This window comes from Setaria viridis, chromosome 7, assembly GCF_005286985.2.
Source record: "Setaria viridis chromosome 7, Setaria_viridis_v4.0, whole genome shotgun sequence".
NCBI classification, from domain to species: domain Eukaryota; kingdom Viridiplantae; phylum Streptophyta; class Magnoliopsida; order Poales; family Poaceae; genus Setaria; species Setaria viridis.
Window position 1 is genome coordinate 19,581,745 of NC_048269.2, and position 23,072 is coordinate 19,604,816.

At 46.0% G+C, this 23,072-nt stretch overlaps 3 protein-coding genes across 4 annotated transcripts; 2 read left to right on the forward strand and 1 right to left on the reverse strand.

The window, feature by feature from the left end:
* Window positions 1-1,727: 1,727 nt before the first annotated feature.
* On the reverse strand, window positions 1,728-6,443 carry LOC117865975 (probable L-ascorbate peroxidase 6, chloroplastic/mitochondrial). Its single transcript, XM_034750258.2, has 12 exons — window positions 5,932-6,443; window positions 5,694-5,810; window positions 4,520-4,640; window positions 4,332-4,432; window positions 4,159-4,246; window positions 3,793-3,860; window positions 3,621-3,707; window positions 2,740-2,814; window positions 2,584-2,661; window positions 2,392-2,496; window positions 2,142-2,212; window positions 1,728-2,005 (listed from the first exon to the last, which is right to left on the reverse strand). The coding sequence occupies exons 1-11, from the start codon at window positions 6,103-6,105 to the stop codon at window positions 2,192-2,194; spliced, it is 1,035 nt and encodes a 344-aa protein (XP_034606149.1). The 5' UTR covers window positions 6,106-6,443; the 3' UTR covers window positions 1,728-2,005; window positions 2,142-2,191.
* Window positions 6,444-7,833: 1,390 nt separating this feature from the next.
* LOC117862828 (psbP domain-containing protein 2, chloroplastic) lies at window positions 7,834-10,363 on the forward strand. Of its 2 annotated transcripts, XM_034746349.2 has the most exons (4): window positions 7,834-8,201; window positions 8,339-8,494; window positions 8,726-8,995; window positions 10,101-10,363. In XM_034746349.2, the coding sequence occupies exons 1-3, from the start codon at window positions 7,884-7,886 to the stop codon at window positions 8,975-8,977; spliced, it is 726 nt and encodes a 241-aa protein (XP_034602240.1). In that variant the 5' UTR covers window positions 7,834-7,883; the 3' UTR covers window positions 8,978-8,995; window positions 10,101-10,363. The 2 variants fall into 2 exon arrangements, with proteins under 2 accessions (XP_034602240.1, XP_034602239.1); XM_034746348.2 differs by lacking the exon at window positions 10,101-10,363 and having other exon boundaries at window positions 7,835-8,201; window positions 8,726-9,138.
* Window positions 10,364-13,082: 2,719 nt separating this feature from the next.
* LOC117862543 (amino-acid permease BAT1 homolog) lies at window positions 13,083-17,017 on the forward strand. The gene is made up of 6 exons (XM_034746035.2): window positions 13,083-13,596; window positions 13,925-14,107; window positions 14,676-14,795; window positions 15,285-15,476; window positions 15,604-15,909; window positions 15,999-17,017. The coding sequence occupies exons 1-6, from the start codon at window positions 13,504-13,506 to the stop codon at window positions 16,674-16,676; spliced, it is 1,572 nt and encodes a 523-aa protein (XP_034601926.1). The 5' UTR covers window positions 13,083-13,503; the 3' UTR covers window positions 16,677-17,017.
* Window positions 17,018-23,072: the final 6,055 nt, after the last annotated feature.

Genomic DNA, 23,072 nt, shown 5'->3' on the forward strand with positions numbered 1-23,072 from the left:
CAGGACAGATGCTTTGCCGACGGCCAACATACGGGCCCTGCAACCTGATGGCTTGGACCTGGACGAGCGGCTAGGTCGGCATGAGCATTGCACGGCTTGATGGCAACCATTGCGGGTGTCGCTGAAGCTTGCTGTAGTGCCGGTAGATCTACAAAACTGCCAGTGAGGAAGGAGGGAGAATAAAGAAGAGGGGAGGGAGGAAGAAGAAAGAAGGAAAAATGACATTTCAGCTCCTTTCTCTCTCCTTTTAAACTTAAAAAGATTATTTTAATCGAAGTAGTGTGTTCCAGCAAATTTACACAAAACTAGAGTGTTTTCCAATATATTACATTTTGAAGGGTGTCCCTCAGCAAATAGACATCACTTTCCGTATCTTGTAGCAAATTTTGGCTTGATTGATAAGAAAATGAAAACGCCTTCAGACTCAGGCCACATTATGCTCACGTTACTGATAATCAAGATACAGTAAACAAAACATTTCAGCCTGGTAATACTGTGAGTAAAAATTTTTTTTGCCACTTGGGTTTTAGGGAGGGGGGTGCATGGCCCTTGCTGGTTCCCTTTGACTCCACCCGACCACCCCAGAGTGGAACAACAAAGATACAATGGGTGAAAGTGAGTCAAATAGGTGAGACGTACGGAAAAGTACGCAATGCCGAGTGCAAAGCAAATGGAAGAAAAATAAAATAGAAGCCGGAAATAGAAGAAATGAACGAATAAAATAGAAGCCGGAAATAGAAGAAATGAACGGAGTTAAAATCAAACCACCCTTACTCATCTAACTTTGGGTGAAAAAGCCAAGCGATTGGAATTTAGTATCTCATGCTTCGAATGTAAGGGTTACGTTGCTATGATTCTACTTTGTTTTTCAAGGCCTAGTTAATTTTATAGAAGTAGACTGGTAGTAGGATAGAGAATATTCACATGAAGCCCAAGAAATGAAGAAATGGCTGCAAGTATGGATCAATGGTCAGTGTTTGGATTAAGATCTTTCCCTCTTATCTATGTACGCTTAATACATACTCATAATCTTAGCTCAGATACCTTTAAAAAGAGTACCGGACGCAGTGAGCAAGTAACTATCTCCGTCGCTCGTTATAAAGGAAAAGTAATAAGACAGAAAAGGATAAAAGCGGTTGAGTCATTGGCGGGAAGCGACGGTAATTGCCCCTAGGATCACCGGTAAAGTGACGGGACACGAACCTGCGGTCACGTTGAAGTTTGTAATTTGGCTACTTGTCTCGCTTGCGCCACAGAGCGCGCCGTTGGTGCCCGGCACGTGGCGTGCACGTGACGCTGATCAGAGTTAATGCCGGCTCGTCGCCGTGGCCTATCAGCAACAACATCTACTCCTACTATACGCTGCTCCAGCTGCTGCCCTTAATGATGTCTTTGTTGCCCGGCCCCTGCTCTCTCATAAGTGGTGGGCGCCCACCAGCCAGTCGGTCCAACCGGGCGATCCAAAATTCCAAATCCAGGTCGCGCCCGGCCCAAGTTGGTGGACCGGGTCCGTCCGTGGCCAAGTGGCCCATCCGCTGCTTTAAAGATTCTCTCCCCGCCTGTGACGACAAATCCGGGAGCATGGCCAGATGAGAATTACTCCTGCCTGTGTTGGGTTGGGAAGCACTCGGCAACGGGCGCCAGAGAGGTAGGGTCCAGAAAGTTTTTTAAGTGCTCCAGATCTGCTGTTATCTGCAGCTGTAACCCCGTGCAGGGGAATAGACAAATAGAGAACCATGTTGCTACTTGCTAGTAGAAAATTGACAGTACACGCAAAGCATTATGTGAAAGAGAAATGAAACATCAGATTAGATAGCTCTATCCCGACTCCGGAGGATCACACAAAGGCTCTGAAATTCATGCCGTGTCAGTTCTTTTGTTCGATTTATTTGCAAGCTCGGTTCCGAAATCAAGAAAAATTGAAAGACTCCGTCTTGCGTCATGAAAATCTGGGGACCACTCCATCTTGTACGATGAGCAATAAATTGTATGTGTTTCTTTGATCCTGCAAGGGGCAGTAGCCGAGTTATTTTATTATCTTTAGTAGATGTCTAGATGAACTGCATGGTTCTTCATTTTGCCAAAAGAGCCATAGAGAACCCAAGTGACTCTACATACTGGGGAGCAGGAGGAATAGACACCTTTTCTAGGAGAGTATGAGCCTGCTTCACGGGCTGTCTCAGGTGCAGCACTAATCATCCAGGGAGAATCCCTGCAGGATCAATTTGAGTAAAGGACGATAAGGTTGGTCAGCATGCTGGAGGAAAAACAAATCAGCAACAGTTTTGTTGGAAGAAGCTAGTCGCCTACCAAACACGAAGCATTGTCTGAAATTTGTTATTTAAAGAAACTGCAAGTGAAAAGGGCGACCTCAGAAATGCTCACACTGACCTGTGGAGGATTGAACTTTGCACCCAGATTGCTCAGTTTAGCATGAGACTCAGCGTAGTCTTTAAAGAATGCGTCTTGGTCCGCTGCATATTTCTCCGCATAGACCTGGTTGTGTTTGTGAATTCTCGGACAGTAAGTTCAACAATTATTTCATAGGATACTGACATCATACAGTTGAGTATCAGGGATCACCTTGAACGCTGGGTCCTCAAATAAAGCAGCATCTGTAGGTAGGACCAGAAGATCCTGATCTCTTTTCTCTTTAATCTCCTGAAATATTGCTACCAGATCAGATATGATAAACTCAGATTATTTCTCAGTGTGCACTGTGAGGCAAAAGAAGTGTACCTTGAAGTAACTGTTATCAAATTTCAGCCACTCAGGTGTCCATGATTGCCCACCAGGTGCACCAGGACCATTTTTCTGTAAGAGTTGCACATGGTAGATGAATTCAAGATTGGTCCAGCAAAATTTATCCACATACACAGTGCAACACGTTTGACTTCATATGTCCAGGTAATACCAATGGTTTTGAGAGGATTTTATATATAATCTAGAGTAAGCAATTAACTCCTTTAAATAGAATAGAACGGTAAGATGAATAAAGTACCAAGAGATAATAAATGACACGTAGCTTACTTAGTACAGAAAAAAAGAAACAAAAAAATTTAGATCCTTTAAATAACAGTCAGATAAAAGAGAACAAGAGACAATACACGACGCATGTAGCTTAGTCAGTGCATAGATATCGAACAAAAGCATTCCAGAGAGCAGTGGCGGATCCAGGAATGGAGCTAAGGGGGTGCTATATATTGACAGTTTAAATCTATTTAGCTTCGATGGGTCAAGCTAAATTATATCATAGACGTGGTATCTGATACAAGAAATGATATATGGTATTTCAAGTGAAGAAGTAACAAGGATGGAAGATTTGATCATAAATTTTATATTTATGCACACCAGACTAGCTAATTGAGATGTGACACATGGATTTTTGGGCCAAGGGGGTGGTGCAGATCCGCCCCTGCCAGAGAGGTTAAGGACAATTCTAAGAGCTGTGCAGGCACAACATACACAATGTTTCTCTTATTGCAAAATTATAAAAAAGCAATGCAATCATTAATCAGAACATAGTGGATGGAACAAATCATGCCTAAAACAGAATTCCAGCAGAAAAGAATAACTGATGTTCCGGCATTGCACCTCACATAAAGAAGATAAGAACATACGGTATATTTTGTCTCTGGTTTTCCCCAGCCACTCCGTTCAGGCCTGGACCTTCCAAGTGTATGTGCTCCAGACAAGACAACAATGTCCTACACAGGATTCAAATTCCAAACAGCTCAACAAAGGCAACTAGTAGCACAGACTGAAATTGGCTACGTGCTGTCATCTGCAAACCTTGTCATCAAGGCCCATTCTGTAGAATACCTCCCTCAAGTGATCAGCAGGTGAAGTTGGGCCAGCATCTATAAAGCACAAGATAAAGGAGAACAGAAGAGTTGATAGGGATCAGATTAATGGAATTGGGTAACATGCCAGTGCATCTATTCCTACATAAGAACAGTTTTGATATCAATGTGGCAATGTAGCCATGGAGTTATTCTCTTGATTTCTGGACATGAGAAATACACTTATTCGATATTCCCAGCAGATAAGAGAAATCTTAATACATATCCTTTGTATCTTAACTCGTCCCAACAAATTGAGAAAGGCCATCGGTACTAGACGCGGAACTCTGCAAGTCCAATGAAGAGATCTACTAACCAGGAAGCTTCCCCTCTGGCGGGCACTGCTCAGGTCCTGTAACATCAACCCGTCCATATGTCATTGGAATCTTTGGGCCACCAGCTTCCTGGAGTGAGATTAACTAGGATTAACATGGCAGTAATATATTAAAAATAAAATACGTAGATACTTCAATGAGGGAAAGGTCAGACCTCAATTGCTGTAGCACTTGCCAACTGAAATAAATCCGCATAAGTGATACCCGGGTACTTGTCCTTAATTGGTTGGATAAGCTTTAGAGCATTTATCAGGCCTTTGAGAATTTCAACCAAAACCTTTAGTCACAAGTACACTTTAGAGAATAAAGCAATGCTACTGAGAGAAAGTCTAGTAAAAGTACCAGCATTGGCTCCATGTTTCAGCTCAACATCAAATCTTAAGCTTCCATTAGCTCCTCCTCGTTGTGGCCAGTCCTCAATATTCTTGTCATACGTACCAGCATCATGCCATCCCAGACGGACCTTCATCCAATCAAACAAATAGCAATCAATCATCTTGCATAAATAAAAGAAGCCCAAAGGTAACCTGACTCCATACACATTTGTCTTAGGAAGATACAGGACCACAGAAAATTGTGTTTCATGTGGTAGGCAAATAGAATTATGCACAATTACAAGCAACAGCATTTAACTGGAAAAACGGTCCCGTGATACCTTCAACCTCTAAAACATAAGACAAACTCACATGACCATGCAAAGGTAAAATACATGAAAATACAGCATAACTAATGAACAGACTCTGATATGACCATGAAGCGTATATTGGATAATGCTCTTCATCTACATATTATCATTAGTCATTACTATATTGTAAAATTTGAATGGAAAATTCTTTTTGAATTACCATGACTAATCAAACTTCACTGGCGTGTCACTCACTCATTTTACATTCATACTGGTTGACTTCATGTCTTTATCTTATATACTTCATACCATTTCGTAACAAACAAACCATCCATGTAGAACTTACTTTTACCTGCCTAAATGGGTCTTTGTACATCACTAAAAGACATATATTAACCTGAGCAACAGGGGCAACTCCAGCACATACTCATTGGCCTCAAGTGGCAGTGTGGCACCAATGACTTTTAGCAAACACTAAGTAAATCTCTAAGCATAACTAGGAAATAACACCTATAAGCGAGAAATAAACCATGCTCTAGGAGTAACCAATAACATTTGATTTTCTGGATCTGCCCCTGCTCAACAGTGAATACTGGATTACTGGTTAACAGGCACAAAAGACACAAATATAATGGCCACTTCTGGGTACCTGCTCAGTGCTCACGCACAATGTGCTGCAGAGGCGTATAAGAATGGACACCACTAACAAAGTTAGTAAGAGATCACAGCTGCATAGGATCGCAATTCAATGTCTCACGTCTTCTATTGTTAAAATGCAATGGCAAGGTCGCGAATGGTCTAGTCACATCCCTAATCTTCCACAATAGATAACGGTGATGATCCGAAGCAGTTTCTGAGCAATTAAGCATCGACAAGGGCCACGGTACGCACCAGGATGGGGTGGCAATGTGTCGTCCTGAGAAGCTCCCTGATGTCCTCGCGGGCGGCCTTCAGCTGCGCCGCGTCGGACGCCGCCGCCACAGCCGCGCACCTCACCGCCCTCGCCTTCTGCGATCACACACGTAAAGTACACACGTGTCAACAACAGCCGGGTCTGCCGCACCATTTCGATCTGCGTTTGAAGCCGCCCTCGAGAGCTGAGACCCAACAGAGGCGAAAGGGTACGGACCTGCGGGAGCCGAGATGGCGCGGCGCGGAGGCCGACGCGCGCGCCAGCTGGCGAGGCCGACGAGTTGGGCAAGAAGGCGCGGCTGGCCCGCGCGCCACGGCGGGCGGACGGGGCGGCGACGGCCGAGGCGCGGAAGGTGGCGGCGGCGGCGGCGGCGGCGAGGCGCTCGGCCATGGCGTGCTGGGTGACTAGGGGTTGGGTTGGTGGGAGGTGGGAGCAGCGCGGCGGCCCTTGGAGCGGAGAGGAGCTGCGGCCTCCGAGAAAAGTGGTCGATTCCACCACGGCGCCTCGCCTGGGTTTGGACTTCGGAGGGGAGGGGGGTTTTGGGGGGAGTTGGTGCGGGGAGCGTGCCCGCCTGGACTCGGGGTCAAGGGAAACGGCGGCCGGCGCGGGGAGGGTTGTGGTTGGTGGTCCGCGGTCGTGCCGTGCCCTTTGTTTATTCCGCGGCAGCCAATGTGCGCCGGGCGCGGCGAGGGTGGTGGACTCCGGCGGAGACTTCGCGGTGTTTGGTGGCGACTGGTGCGTCGGCGCGCGGCGTGGTGTCCGTTTCTCTGTTGGGTGAGACTGGCCGGTTCTGGACCTCTGGCGTCGTGGCTCGTGTAGCCGTGTCAGTTTTTTCCACGGCTCCTCAGAGCGACGAGCTGCAGCCTACTAGTGGGCAACGGTTCCGTTCCGTCGTCCTTGTGCTTGTACGTGTCGGTTGCAACTTGCAATGGCTCTTCGGCCGATGGTTCTCTACGAGATTCTGTACAAGTTGATGCAGATGGGATTGATTTCCATTTGGTTCCATAACTCTCGTAGTTAGTTTCGCGTCACGTCTTACAATACATCTCCATGATTTTCCACTTCATAAACTCGTGCCGTGCGCCTAATTTCAAATTGACAAAAATTTGTCCGACACCAAAATGTTGCTATCCCACATGTAATAACTTGGATGAAACTGAATAGTGCATCTTTTTTCTTATCGTGAAAAATGCTTCCCCCCTCCCTCTCTCTCGTAAAATTTAGGTCATTTTACATTTTACTTTGTCTTACTCAAATCTCTCTAGGTTCGATCAAATTTATAAAAAAAAAATACATCAATGTCTACAACCTGTTATTCCCTGGTTGTTTAATCATTTATTGATTTAGAGACCTACATAAATCCTAACTTGCTCTTATGGGAGTGGCGTACTGCATTCAGCGGTTTGGTTGGGGGGTGCATTCTGGTGTGGTCATTAGAGAAATGGTACTCCATCCGATTCCAACTATTCTTGTATCTTTCAATTTTTAAAAAACACATACCATCCTGTATTTCCTCGATATTTTTGTACCCTTTTCTTCCATTCTCGCTAGTTCATGATGCCATGATGGTCCCAAGCCACAAATCCACTCCTAGTTCAGATTATTGAAAGTACACTCCTTTCCTAGTTACAAAAACACGTATAACAGGTTTTGAGGCCCTCAAGAAGTGTGAGCACGTGCACGTAACATGTTCATGTATTGTTTCTTCCTTTAGAATGATTTGGGCAAATGTGAGCACCGGTGTGGGCAGTTTTCACTTTAATTTTTTTAGATTCTTTTCTTAGAGACCATCTTTAAGATCTTCTTGAGAAGAGAGCAGGAGACTGCAAGCTTAGGATTAGAAAATTAAATGGACTCCCTCCGTTCTAAATTATAAGTCATTCTAATTTTCTTGAAGAGTCAAATCAATTTTATGTTTCATCAAAACTATATAGAAAGTTACAAAGATTTATCTAACTTTTCATGCTATTTGGAACGGAGTGACTAACAAAATTTTTCAAGAACGTTTCAAGAGGAAGAAGAAGGCCACCGCTACGGTCCGGGCTCTGGCACAATCATCTGTGCAGCCCAGCCCATTACCTCTAGAAGACCCACCAGTCAGTGTCAAAGCGCGATAACGAGCGGCGAGGCACAGCCGCGCCACAGCGGCATAGCCCGACGAGATACCGATGTCCCACGTCTGTCCCCGCTCCGGCCCGCCGCTAGCGCTCGCCGGTCGTCACCGCCGCCGCCCGCATGGGGCCCGAGCCGTCGCGCCCAAATGTGAGGCCCACCCCTCCCATCCTCCGCTCCCGACCCGGAGGGCCGTATCCGCTGCCACGCTGCTCCTCGCCGCCCTTCCCTTCCCCGCCTCGTCGGCGCAACTCGAGGCGGAGGCGACGGCGGAAGGACAAGGAGAAAGTGGAGTTCCAGATGGGCTAGAACTGGAACGCTATACCGACCAGGAGCAGGGCTTCACCCTCCTCAAGCCGGCCTCCTGGCCCAAGGTAAGGAGCACTTGAACCTGAACGACGCAAGTACTGCGTGCATAGCAATGCAATGTAGCAGCGTAGGATGCTCTTTGTACTTTGGGATAGCGAATTGCGTATGTGAAATTTTGTGCTGCTATGTGTGGTTGGTGAAGGTGGAGAAGGCGGGCGCGACGGCTCTGTTCCAGCAGGAGGGGAAAGGGAGTAACAATATTGGGGTTGTCGTCAACCCTGTCCGCCTCAATTCGCTGACGGAGTTTGGGACGCCGCAGTTTGTCGCCGACAGGCTTCTTCAGGCAGAGAAGAAGAAGGTATAAGTGCCTGAACAATGCTTTCCTTGTTTTGCAACTCCTCTGTTCAGTGCCACTTATTAATGCTTGCACACAGTGTGGCAGTTGGAATTCCCCATTTAGATGAACTGCTAATGTGCTGATCAGGATTCTCATTGTCATTGATACTACCTGTGTTCTATGTACTTCTTTTGATATGTTTGGTGAACTAGTAGCCTCCAGGTAGCTGATCGATCTTTTCACTTAAAACAGGAAAGCACCAAGTCTGCCGAGGTGATTTCAGCTGGAGAGAGATCAGGTCATGGTGGCCTGACAGTGTATGAAATTGAATACGCACTGGATAGCACCAGGGGAGGGATGAAGCGGATCTTCTCAGCTGCATTTGTTGCTTCAAGGAAGCTCTATCTGCTCAATATTGCCTATTCAGACGCCCAGGAGAAGCCCTTGGACAGCCAGACTAGAATTGTTCTGGAACAAGTTGTCCATTCTTTTGATTCTGTATAGTTGTTTTTTTACATAGAGGTACGGCACCTTTTCTTATTACCAAAATTTCTTTCGCTTGAAAATATAGCCTGTTTATCTGTAAAAGGAGTTCTAATCAAATGGTTGCCGTGTTCTTTTGTCCAATACTGTTATACCTTTATCAGTGATTGCATTTTAAGTTATTTCAGTTTAGATAATTATCTTCATTTCCACAATTTGGTTATGTTTGCCTCACAAGCAATACAGCAAATATGTAAAGCATTGTGATCTTAGTTCCTAATCTGGCATAACTGCGTTTATAATATCTTGGACAAAGTGGTAGGCAGTAACAGCATTACTTCTTTAAAATCTAGAATGCTACATATCCTGAAAAACAATCGTTTAGATAAGATACAGGATGGCAAAATTATTAGAGGGAGGGAGAGAAGGCCAAGTAATATTCAAGCTCCAAAAGTTTCTCTGGAATTCAGGCTCAGTTCATTTATAATGCCGGTCCATGCTGACCCAAATAAACTTAAGGAAAACTTGAAACAGCTATGGTCCATGATTATAAAGAGCAAATGAGAACCTGCTTAATCATAGCAGCTTCAGGATTTGTTCCTGTCGATCAAACTAGGAGTAAATTATTTCTTTTTTATCATCGATATTTTTTGTTACTCGTAAAATCATCATCATGCAAACTTGGGCATGAAAGAGTGATCAGGCACTGTTATACTTGACCATGTGCAATGGGAGCTCTAGACACATCCTTTATGTGTTCTTCATATTTTTTTTTCTTTACTCCCCGATAAAGGTTTCATCACACCATATTTATAATAACACAAAATCCTTTCTTCTCATGATATCAGCTGGAAAATCTATATCCTTCTAATAACAATGGAATGCTCAGATACTAGCACTTGAAGTCTTGTGAGTATTAGAATGATAAGTTATATATGAACATGTCAAATGTTGTAGTCTTGCCATCCAATGGTATTGCCATATAGGAACTAGGGCCGTTGGCTGTCGCTATTCTCAAACTGCTTAGAAAATTTTCAGGAACAAGTTACACTTACCATGTGCATATAAACTTCTTTCACATGGATAAACTGTAAAGTATATTCGCAGACTAGAATTCTTTAACCATCCCATTGTTCTCCAACAGAGAGGCGTACAACATATCCATTATAGGAGGCGTTGGACCTTTCAAAGGGTTCCTTTTGGACATTCTGAAATAGGGCTCTCTGGGACCATTTTTCTTCCACTGTCTCCTTCAGATGACATCGCAGAGAGAATAATCGCCGGAGTACATACTTTTGATTCAGGCAACTGAGCCTCTGATGGTTCCCAGTTAGCCCCACCCTGTGCAGATACGAATAGCATATTTTTTCTGGATAGTGCATTCAAGATGAATTAATGATATAGTCATCCTATGTCCTGGAGCTGGATTATCATATTAGGATCTGATGAGCTGGTCAGATGCTCTTACCTTTTATTCTAGCGAGATAGCCGCGTGGGAGTATCTTCCAAGCCGCAAAGTTTGGAGCTGGGTCATAGGAGGAAGACTTGTCCTCGCCCCCTTTCGCTTTAAAGAATCTGTACATCGTTGTCACTTGGAGAAAAACTGGCTGATGGTGGTTGCGAAGTCAAAGTGCCATCCATGAAATTGAAGGATTGCATCGGCAGGTGCCTGCCAAGTTGTCCTGAAACCTTGCCCAGATGATGATGGTTTCATGACAGCACTGCTCTCATACTCTGATTGCACATTCTAGTCGGCGGCAGGCTGGAAGAACTGAACGCTGACCGGCAGCTGGATGTATTCCGAGATGTGGGAGTAGATGATGGGGGCAATTCCTTTGCTGTTCTGGCTTTCTCAGAGTCGGCAACGCGCGTGGTCTCGTTTCAGGGTGTTTGGGAGGCATGGGCCAAATTTTAGCCCATGTCACATCGGATGTTTGAACACTAATTAGGAGTATTAAACATAGGCTAATTACAAAATTAATTACACAACCCCTAGGCTAAATCGCGAGACGAATCTATTAAGCCTAATTAGCCTATGATTTAACAATGTGATGCTACAGTAACCATTCACTAATGATGGATTAATTAGGCTTAATAGATTCGTCTCGCGATTTAGCCTAGGGGTTCTACTATTAGTTTTATAATTAGCTCATGTTTAGTCCTTCTAATTAGCATCCGAACATCCGATGTGACAGGGCTAAAACTTTAGCCCCTGCTATCCAAACACGGCGGCCTCAGACGTGCAAAGGGCGTTGCAAACTTGCAACATGCATGTCTGTCACATGTGAACGGGATCAAGGTGTAGTGTCTGTTGAACGTGACCCTTCTGTTTGGGAGAATAGGCGCATTCCAACCCATACCGTCAGCATTACGTGCAGCCAAGGAGACCGCCGGTTCTCTGAGAATGGGGAATGGCCATTTAAATTATGCATTTTCAACGTTGCTCTCTTGGTAATTAAGCTTGATTTTGAACTACCGAACTGACGTCGGATCGACATGATGATTTGAGTTCTCCTATAAGATCGCGCACCTTTATATTTTAGCACCCATTTTCCATTTTTGGGAACTGGATTTTTTAGTTGACCTGAAGAGTACACGTAAGTCGTAAGGCACCTAAATTCTAATGACATGCTGTGCAGATTTGCGCTATTCAGTGCTGTTCTGGAAAAGGTTAAGCGGAGTGAGAATTCTTCCAGTGACAGAGTCGTGCGCGATTTTCCTCCGTCTACGTCGGCATGCAGACTTTTCAAAGGCCTTCTTTGGACGTTTGCGCAGGAGCTGATAGCTACCGAGTTTGCGAGCTGAGCCAGCGGCGTCATTGGCTGGTCGTTTGGATAAACTCGGTCAACGCCCGGAGGAATGGCAACTCCGGCTGGCCTGGCCCGTCCACCGTTTGAACGCGATGACAAGTGTGGATGCGACGTGGGCTGCCTTGCAGACGGCCGAGGATTCGGGGGGTTTGGTTGCAGGACGGCCGAGGATTCGGGGTGTTTGGTTCCAGGAGATCTGATCACATCGAATGGTTAGATATTAATTATGAGTATTAAATATAGATTAACTATAAAATTAATTGTATAAATAAAGGTTAATTCGCGAGACGAAACTATTAAACCTAGTTAATTCATAATTTGATCATGTCATGCTACAATACATTAATTATGGATTAATTAGGTTTAATAGATTCGTCTCGCGAATTAGTCACGATTTATGCAATTTGTTTTATAATTAGTTCACGTTTAATTCTTCTAATTGGTATTGAAACAACCCAAATTTAAAAATTAGATCCAAACACCCGTACTGTACGGAGCACGCCCGCGTGAATGAAACGAACAAGCATCCTCCGTTATTTTTTCATCGCGCACCGAGCAAAAAAAAATTAGGGGGTGTTTATAGCCCATGCTAAAGTTTAGCACTTGTCACATCGGATGTTTGGATGTTAATTAGTAGTATTAAACATAGGCTAATTACAAAACTAATTGCACAGATGGAATCTAATTCGCGAGACGAATCTATTAAGCCTAATTAGTCCATGATTTGACAATATGGTGCTACAGTAACCACAGATGATGGATTAGTTAGGCTTAATAGATTCATCTCGCGAATTAGTATAGGGGTTCTGTAATTAGTTTTATAAGTAGCTCATGTTTAGTCCTCCTAATTAGCATCCGAACATCTGATATGACACTGCTAAAGTTTAGCATCTAGTATCAAACACCCCTAAATTAGAGCACCATGCGTACGCATGCGCACGCCCGAATGGTGTGATACTAGGGAGACGGGTATGATTTGTGGCCATACATGAAAAAAGAAAAGGAAAACTTAGCTAGGCGTTCACGTGGCGTGCGTGATAGCGTGGCGGGTCTTCCAGAAGCACACGGCGCAGAGCCGCAGACTCGTCACCAAAAGCCTGTGACCTTCGCCTACGGGCATGTTTGTTTGTTACCTGCTTATACAAAGTGAAATCTTGTACCGTGCTTACAAAAAAAATCTTTCGTCACTTCAAAATCTTGTAGCGCGCCATGCTTCAAAAATCAAAACACCACGAGACGAGAGCTCAGCCTTTGGTACGCTTTCAGGGTGCGCGTGCCATTTCCCATGCTACAAAATAAACTATCACCACCAGCACCTGCAGACCTGCTGCTGCTACTAGCAGGAGCAGGAGGAGACGAGCTGCCGAGCCGTCTCGGAGGGATCCCCGTCTAGTCAACCCGATGCACTTTGCGCTTGCCGTGCCGCCTGCATATAACAACGAACGCGAGACAAACCAGCCAAGACGCAACCGCACGTCCGCACCGCACGCCCAAGCAACGCCGCAGGCGCCCGCCCGACCTCACCTCCCGGTACCGGACCTCTCCACTGCTTCCCTCCTGCACCCACGAGCGCCTAGGCCTCGCTTCCTCCTCCCTCCCCGCGCGCTTCTCAAGGCGCGTCGTCCCCCGAGGCGGTAACCATCCCATCCAAGGGCGAGGCGGCGGCTGGCGGGGTTACGTTTCGCGGAGGGAGAAGGCGACTCGCGCGGACCGTTGGTTTCCGTTCGTGCGTCCGCCATGGCCGGGGAGAGTGGGGAGGGGGTGGTGGTGGACTCCGGCGAGAAGCGCCTCAACGAGCTCGGGTACAAGCAGGAGCTCCGGAGGGAGATGGTGAGATTTCCACGCCTCCTTTTTCTCCTCTCTCTCGTCCTCTGCGTACGGGTTCGTTTGTTGCTGGCCTTTTTTGAGGTTTTACTAGATGGCGCGATCAGGTTTTGCGAAACCTGTCACGGATTAAAATCGCGCCGTGGAAATGCGTTCTCCTTTTTTCTTTCTTGAAGAACACCGGTTGGAAATGTGATTTTGATCGGCTTTTTGAAATGCGATCCTGATTGTCTTTCTTCAATTCTGCGGCTGAAGCATAAGCTGCTGGTTTGTTCCTGGGGTTCCAAGATGATATGATAATTACTTGTGTGGCATGGCATGTGCCCCCCTGCAGACGCTGTTCAAGACGCTGGCCATCTCCTTCTCGACGATGACGCTCTTCACGGGGATCACGCCGCTGTACGGGAGCAGCCTGCAGTACGCGGGGCCGGCCTCCCTCGTCTGGGGCTGGGTCGTCGTCTCCTTCTTCACCTGGTTCGTCGGCGTCGCCATGGCCGAGATCTGCTCCTCCTTCCCGGTACGCACCGCACGCACACCCCGCCTTGCTTACTACTCCTGCTGCACTTTCTCCGGTCACCGTTTCTTGATTCGCGATTTGGCCGTTGGTCTTTAATCGTTTGATTGGTACTGGTTGCCTTGTATGGCCAGATTTCCGTGTTGATAGAGATTTGGCCAGTCGTGTTTCAGTTTAAAATAGTGCCGTAGAAATCTTGTTTTCTCGGGGATTCTCAAAGCGTTCAACGCCGTGTCGTCACTTGCATGTTTTTTTATTTAACTGTTACCATATGTTAAGCAAGGTTACTTATTCAATTCTGTAGCTGTCTTTTGTGAGTCTGTCACTACTCTGCATACTGAACCATTTTTAATTTTTTTAAACACCTGTGCTTACTGAAGTCAGAAGAAGACAGATAAACATCATTTGCCAAATTATACAGCCTTGAAATCTGAAATTTTGCTATTCTGACTTTTTTAGTGGCACGACGTAACTTCAATGCATTGTTCGTATACACCTGTGCTTTGTTCTTCCGGCGAAAGCTGCATGCAAGATTACTGAGTGCTGACACGGTTTTCCTGTTTGGGAACAGACCACTGGCTCTCTGTATTTTTGGGCTGCTCATTTGGCTGGTCCAGTCTGGGGTCCTTTGGCGTCTTGGTGCTGCGCTTGGCTGGAGGCCATCGGCCTCATTGCAGGAATTGGCACACAGGTACGCTCTGTTTCATAGCTGACTGATCCCATCACATGCTCGAGGTATTTGTAGCAATCTTCCTCTGTTTCTGGTGTGCGATTTCGATTTGATCCTGAAACAACGGAGACTATCGACTGTCCATTTCACTACTCATTCAATCACACAGCCTGTCATGCCAACTCATAATAAGTCGTGCTATATACCAAACATAAATGTTCTATCTTGCTACGATTTCCATTTGATCAGGTGTTTCAAAAATCCCCATTTGATCCTTATGAGGAAACAATGAAAACTATTAGCTGTCTATTTTACTGCTCTCATGGACTATCAATCACACAACCTGTCATGCCAACTCATAATAAATTGGTACGATACCAAATATAGAAGTTCTATTCTGCTTTGCAATTTCCAAACAACGGGAAGTTACCGCCCTCTTCAGCATTCTCATGAACTTAACCAGTCACACAGCTTGTCATGCTGACTCATCTTCCCCTTTTGCTGTTGCAGGCATATGCAGGATCCCAAGTGTTGCAGAGCATCATTCTACTCTGCACTGGCACCAACACCGGCGGTGGCTATTTGACCCCACGCTGGCTATTCCTGGTCATGTACATCGGGCTAACCCTGATCTGGGCCGTGCTCAACACTTTCGCGCTCGAAGTCATCGCCGTCCTCGACGTGATCTCCATGTGGTGGCAGGTACCAACACTCCCTTCTAAAGCTGCCACTTGCCACATTCGGAGATCCATTATCCGTCTTGTAGCGCACACGCTCCGGGGTCTCGCCTGGTTTCCAGCTTCAGCCGTTGCTTGATTGATGCCCGCAGGTGATCGGTGGCACCGTCATCGTGGTGATGCTCCCACTGGTGGCCAAGACCACGCAGCCGGCGTCGTACGTGTTTACCCATTTCCAGACGACACCGGAGGTGACCGGGATCAGCAGTGGCTCCTACGCCGTCGTCCTGTCCTTCCTGGTGAGCCAGTACTCCCTGTACGGGTATGACGCGGCGGCGCACCTGACGGAGGAGACCAAGGGTGCGGACAAGAACGGGCCCATCGCCATCCTCTCCAGCATCGGCATCATCTCCGTGTTCGGGTGGGCGTACATCCTCGCGCTCACCTTCAGCATCCAGGTAACACACTTTGGCCGCCACACTTCCGGAAATGCTCTGAAAAAAAATCTCTGGAAATGATGCAGAGGGTCTGTGTTTTATGGTTGCAGGACTTCAGCTACCTGTACGACCCGAACAACGAGACGGCGGGCGCGTTCGTGCCGGCGCAGATACTGTACGACGCGTTCCACGGGCGGTACCATAACTCGGCGGGCGCCATCGTGCTGCTCTTCGTCATCTGGGGCTCCTTCTTCTTCGGCGGGCTCTCCATCACGACGAGCGCCGCCCGCGTGGTGTACGCGCTGTCCCGGGACAGGGGCATCCCCTTCTCCTCGGTGTGGCGCCGCATCCACCCGCGGCGCAAGGTTCCGGCGAACGCGGTGTGGCTGTGCGCGGCGGTGTGCGCGCTGCTGGGCCTGCCGATCCTGCGCATCAACGTGGTGTTCACGGCCATCACCTCCGTGGCCACCATCGGGTGGGTGGGCGGGTACGCGGTGCCCATCTTCGCGCGCATGGTGATGCGGGAGGAGGACTTCCGGCCGGGGCCATTCTACCTGGGCGCCGCCAGCAGGCCCGTCTGCCTCGTGGCGTTCCTGTGGATCTGCTACACCTGCGCCGTGTTCCTGCTCCCGACGTCGTACCCGATCAGGATGGACACCTTCAACTACGCGCCCATCGCGCTGGGAGTCTGCCTCGGCCTCATCATGCTCTGGTGGGCGCTCGACGCCAGGAAGTGGTTCAAGGGCCCCGTCAGGAACATCGACGAGCACAACAACGGCAAGGTCTGATCCCGGCAAGCCCTCAGAGCGATCGACCGACGCCATTCTTTTTCTTCCTCTTCTTGGGCGCTCGTGATGACGTTCTCCGACTGGTTCTCCCTCTACGTGTTATGCTGGATCAATGGGGATTAGTTTAGGTGGCGAGTGGTGGGTTGATTATTCCTGTGTGGTATACAAGGAAGAAGGTATTACTTAGGTGTAGGTTTGCAAAAATGAACTCGGAAGCATTATGAAAACAAGGGAGGAAATGTTGCGCAAACCGAAAAGTTAAAGAAAGATGGACTACCGATGGATGAACAACAGAAATGGGATGCGTGACGAGAATGTCAACAACAGAATTTATTCGCATACACATGTAGTTTGTGCTACCCTCGATGTTTGTTAACCCACTCCTCTTAGACGCGTATCTTGACTAAACGGCAAGGTTGATATCAGCTCTATGCCAAGACACTTGCGCAAACCAGAAGGAAGAGGAAGGAACACGCAAGAACGATAGGAATGGGAGGCATCGAGGAAGCACCTAAGCAAGGTCTCCACCTCTCCAACACTTGAGTGAGTGAGGAAGGGAGGAACTGCGAACGATACTTTTCCATACATTTCCATCCCCGCGCCCTGAGCGAGCGCAGCACGCGACGGACGTGGGGCTCCAGCTTGTGGCGGAGAAGGGAGGTGGTCGTGGATGGCGCTAGCTGCCGCGTCTTCTCCGGCTGACCGTAGGAGGAGATGTGCTGGCACATAGATGTGACCTTTTCGGGGTTGATCTTCCTTCAGTTGATACATGTTCGTGAAGTCCAGGTTCACTTTCAGTGGCAAGTTACTGGTCATGTTCTTTTTTTTTGCGGGAAATGTTCTTTGAAGTTTAATCCCTGATCAAATTGTACAGCTACTCTTAATAAGTACTCTAAAATGGTTAGGAGTTCCTTTCGTTCGTTCTTTCTTACATTTTTTGCAATTTGGTGCCTACATTGAGTTGGCTTTTGCGTATCAGTCACGACCAGACTCTGACTTTAAGTCTGTAACTTCAATCTTTTTTGCCTTACCTTGTGTGAATTGTGAAATCATGCATCTGCCAGCCGGAATCAGATCATCTGCAGTTGAGCTTATTAACGTGTGTTTGCAGTCACACCTATCCATCATCCGCTCAGATCAGACGGCGACCGGCTTCCCTGCTGTCCATGCCTCCACGCACTGGGCCGAGGCCTAGTAAGCACATGGCCTCTTTCCCTAGAAAGAGTCGCAGCTGCTCATTTTTGATTGCGTGTTTGGCGCGACGGCTTTCTTTTTTGGCGCGAGGGGCGAGCTGCGAGGGCGGCGAACGCCTGGTGCTTTTGGCCGTTCACCGTCGGCCGAGGAACAGGTAATTTAATCTTCACTCCTCACCCGTTCCTGTACATACTCAGATTGTGTTGCCTTCCATTTGATCAAGCCGTGGATTTGGTTGCCTTCCACCTCCTTCATTCGATTAAAGGAAACATCATCTTGCCTGCAAGAAAAAGAAATCTGCATATCTCAGGCCTCGTTTGGATACCAGGTCTAAACTTTAGCCTGTCACATCGGATGTTCGGATGCTAATTAGGAGGACTAAACATGAGCTAATTATAAAACTAATAGCAGAACCCCTAGTTAAATCGCGAGACGAATCTATTAAGCCTAATTAGTCCATGATTCGACAATGTGATGCTACGTGTAACCATTCGCTAATGATGGATTAATTAGGCTTAATAGATTCATCTTGCGATTTAGCCTGGGGTTGTGCAATTAGTTTTGTAATTAGCCTATGTTTAATACTCCTAATTAGTGTCCAAACATCCGATATGACAGGGGCTTAACTCTCAAACACCCCTGAGATGGAAGAACATAGGTGCGTAACACCATGGTTGTTACTTTTTCTCCATAAGATCAGATAGATTTTAGCTGTTCAAATAACCACCAAATCAATTTTTTTCTTGTAGGAAGGGTTTGCTGCCTAATTTGAAACCTCAAGTTGGTATGGAGTTCACTACTATAGATGAGGCTTGGATGTTTTGGATTAGTTACGGAGGTCAAAAAGGATTTGAGGATAGAAAAAGGTACACGAACAAAAGAAAGTTGGATGGAAAGATTATGTCTTTGTGGAAATGAGGGACATAGATTGGAAGATAAAAGGGATCATTTTACAAAGTGTCCGAGAGCTGAAACTAGAACTGATTGTCAAGTTCGCATGGGTGTTATAATGGATCGAGATTATAAAGTGGCTGATCTGGTTTTGGAACACAACCACACCCTTCATTTGCCACAAACATCGCATGGGTGTCAAGCTTGGTTTTGGAGAGTAGCTTTTAGTTTTGTGGTTCAAGTGAAAGTTCAGTTTGTCATATACACTTGAATTGGCATTCATTTCTATCATTCTGTTTCTTCATAGTACAATTGTTATTCAGTTTCTCAGAGTGCAAAGGGTCATTCAGTTTCGTCAGTTTAACACAGGACAAACTAGCAGATTAGCCTTTAGAAACAAGCTCTGCAGTTGAAGGTCATGCGCTTGGGGACCACCTCGTCCGTACTTGAGCGGCGCATGCATCGGCAAAGAGGCCGGAACCTCGCCACCGAGCAACCCTTGAGGACGGCACGGCAGCAGACAAACGGCTGGAGCAGCTGGGCGGCAACGCTGATTCAGTCGCATGGTGGTGTGGGGCTGTGGGCTGAGATGGGCCGGCCTGCGTAGACGAGTTTGTCGGGCGCCGTCTGATCCGAAGCGGACGTTGGAGATGTGTGACTGCAGACACACGTTCATGAGCTTGACTGCAGAGGATCCGATTCCACTGCCAGACCGCCACCTGAGACCCACTGAAGTGTGAACTCGTTTTTGTGTTTTCTTTATCAATAACAATCGTGCAGTTCCAAAGGGAAAAAAGTAGAATCACCTAAGAGCAATATGCATCAGCCGCATTGGAAAAACACTGAAACAAATACGGGTCCTAGGAGTGTTTGGATACGATGTCCTAAACTTTAGGAGTATCACATTGGATGTTCGGATGCTAATTAGAAGGACTAAATATGAGTTAATTATAAAACTAATTGCAGAACCCCTATACTAATTCGTGAGACGAAACTATTGAGCCTAATTAATTCATGATTAGCACATGTTTACTGTAGCAGCACATTGTCAAATCATGAACTAATTAGGCTTAATAGATTCGTCTCGTGAATTAGACTTCATCTGTGCAATGGGTTTTGTAAATAGTTTATATTTAATATTCATAATTAGTATCCAAACATCCGATGTGACGGGTAAACTTCTTTCCACCGTGCTATTGCTACCATGCCCAATGCTCATAGGTTCTCCGTTTCTTCATCTTCCGGACTTCTGCTCATGTATGCATATGTTTTGTTGTTCTCTCTACTAAAACAGTCATGTAAGCCAAAAGGTAGGGGAATGAGCAACTAAGAACAATAGGCATGGAAGGCATCAAGGAAAACGCCAAACGAATGCTTTCCTCCATGTTCCATGCCCACTGCTCTGACACACACAATCTTCCTCTTCCCGACTCACTGAAGACACCATCACCTAAGGCTACACATGACTACATGAGTATATTTTGTTTTCTTCACTGAAACAAGGTTTCAAGCCAAAGGAAGAGGAAGGAGCACCTAAGAACCATAGGAATGGGAGGCACCAGGAAAACATAGAACACAGTCATGTTTTCCTCCATGTTCCCATTCCCACTGCTCTTAGACAGTCTCTTTCTTCCTCTTCCCGGCTTGCCAGCCTGAGACAACTTGGCTGAGAAGTTGAACCACTGAACAATGCCTTTGACATGATGTGGTATATATAGGCATGTGGTGCAGTGCAGTGCTGTACAAAATCCTTGGGAGTGAAAGCAGTGGATGTCCTACTACATGGCACACATTATGCACACCATTGAATGGAAGTGGGCCAAAAAAATAGCTGTTGATAATGTAGTGTATTTGCAGAAAGGGGACCAGGATATCTTTTCTGCATACACATCTAATAAGTCAGCAGGAAAGTCCTGGGTTTTAAGAAATGCATTTACAGCAAGGGAAATGAAAAATAAACTACGCGTTCATTGACATTTTTTGAATGAATGAGAAGGTCGGTACATGTGATGGAAGATCATTAGAACCAAGCAAAGAGTAGTTTAGAATTAAGCATTACACGATACTATCCACTATAGTTTGAGTCATGTACAACACAAGGACCTTAGCACCATGTATGTGACTGCAAGCTATGATTTTTGCGACGCTGTTTAATATCTTGAAGAAACATTTTCAGAAACAAATACCCCTAAAATGTAGATCTTGGTGAGTTGCACCATATGAGTTGTTATTCCTGTAGTCATTGCACAGTATGCTAAGGTTCAGACAAGGGCAGCAAAATGAGGCCCTGGTTACAAAAAGGACCTGATCAAGTAGGTGGATGTGCAAGCTAATTGAATGTTGCGACGATGTAACAGTATCCCTATGATCAAATGCAGAATTGGAATTGTGGCAATGTGTTCCCCCCCTACAGTCATTTACAGTATGCTGGTGTTCAGAAAACTACAGATAAATGAATGATTTCATTCAGAAAATTGATTTAGAACAGCACCCCTAGAATGGGCTATCAGCCTATCACCAACCGGGCTCCTTATCGATTGGAAAGGTGAGGTTAAGCCTGTAGATCAATGACAGTGTCAGTACTCTGCAGCAGTAATGTGCTAAAACGCAATAGCACAGAGTACAGAGCTCCATATGCTCCTTCACTGTGCTAGATATAGCGTTGCCCAGATACACACTACTAACGCACATAGTCGCAGACGCGCGGGATGTTGCAGTGCACAGCGACACAGTTTCCGCCCTTTGGATGCAACATCCTCTTGGTGCAGGCAAAGCAGTACTTAAAATCAGCATTCTTCCTCACCACCGAGGTACCATCAAGCTCGCGAAATTTTTGTCCCGCTGCAGCAAACAATAGCAGCTTCATAAAAAAAATGACTCAGGATACTATAACACGTGGTGCATTAGTCTTAATGGTTACTGAACTGAAATAGAGGCAGAGTAATTTTGAGTTTGGCATCCAACATTTGGATTATGTGGAATTATTCGGTATGCGATAGTGTAGCTTTAATCATAATTTCCTACACAACAAATATCATGTTTTCTCAAGATCACCTACGATAAGACCCAAGAGTAGCCAGCCTCCAAAACCTGGCACTGGAATCATAAACAAATCCATCAAAAAGATGCAAACACGCTTACCGCTAAAACCCATCAAAATTTTCTTGCATCAAAGATTCAGGGTTGCATCCATGTTCATTTTAGATTTAATAATACTTCCCTAAATGTACATTCTTTTTGCAGGGAAACTGTTAATGTTCAACTATCACCTCCCAATGGTTCACAGCAAGTGACAATGAAGACACTTGGAGCCCGCCTTTTGCCACAGTGGTAAATCTCAGCGAAGAAAAGTTGTTCCTGCAAACCCTCCTTGATGGGCCTTGCGCTGAAGTTAATATGCGTGTAACAACATCGTTGCTCAGGTATATACTGATCACAGGCTTGGCATCCAAGAGCTCAAATTTGATCTGGGAACAAGAAACCGGCCAAGAAAGGTCATGGAAATGCAAATCAAAATCCAATATTGATAACACATTCTTTTCTAGAACAAGTAAATAAATTGTACAGCGCACCTTCTTTTTGTTGTAGTGCTCCAAGACACCCGTTGCAAACCTATTGGCCTGTGCAAACTGAACTTTTGGATTGGCCCAAAGATTGTGAGGATCTTTACTCTCAGGAGCCCTGCACCCAACAGCACATGTATTGAATAGTATGCAATCAAAATTTATGAACTGCAATCTTATTCGATTTGCATTTAGGTTACCATTGTACAAACCAAACACCGTCTAGGTATCAATGCACTATGTTTAAGAGAAACTGGACATTATACACCAGTTTGCATTTGTCAAAAGACTAGACGTTACTGAAAAGTGGTATGCCTAGTTGGTGTCAGCATCCATGCCTAAATACTGAAAACCTTGTTAATGGAGGGGAAAAATGGAGGGGCTATTTTTCAAGGCAAGTTTGTGCATCTAAATTCATGAAAAAGAATTGAAGATGCGGAATTTCAAGAGGAAGAACGAATAAAAAAATCATCCCAATGGTGTAGATTTGTATTTTTCATGGCTAATTGTGTGGTACCCAAAGCCAACAACCCAATAAACAAAATTGCCGCATGAGTTCCATGCGTCCACTCTCCATCCTGATCGGGATGAGGAGAAAACCAAACTAGCAATAATTAACAGAGCAGATTCCATTAAATTTGCTCTTCTTAGTTCTTACCGAGCAGGCGCAGGAGCAGGCGGTGGCGGAGGAGGTGAGGGCACGTCGGAGGGTGACCCTGTCCCCCGTTGTGGATTTGCGGCGAGGGAG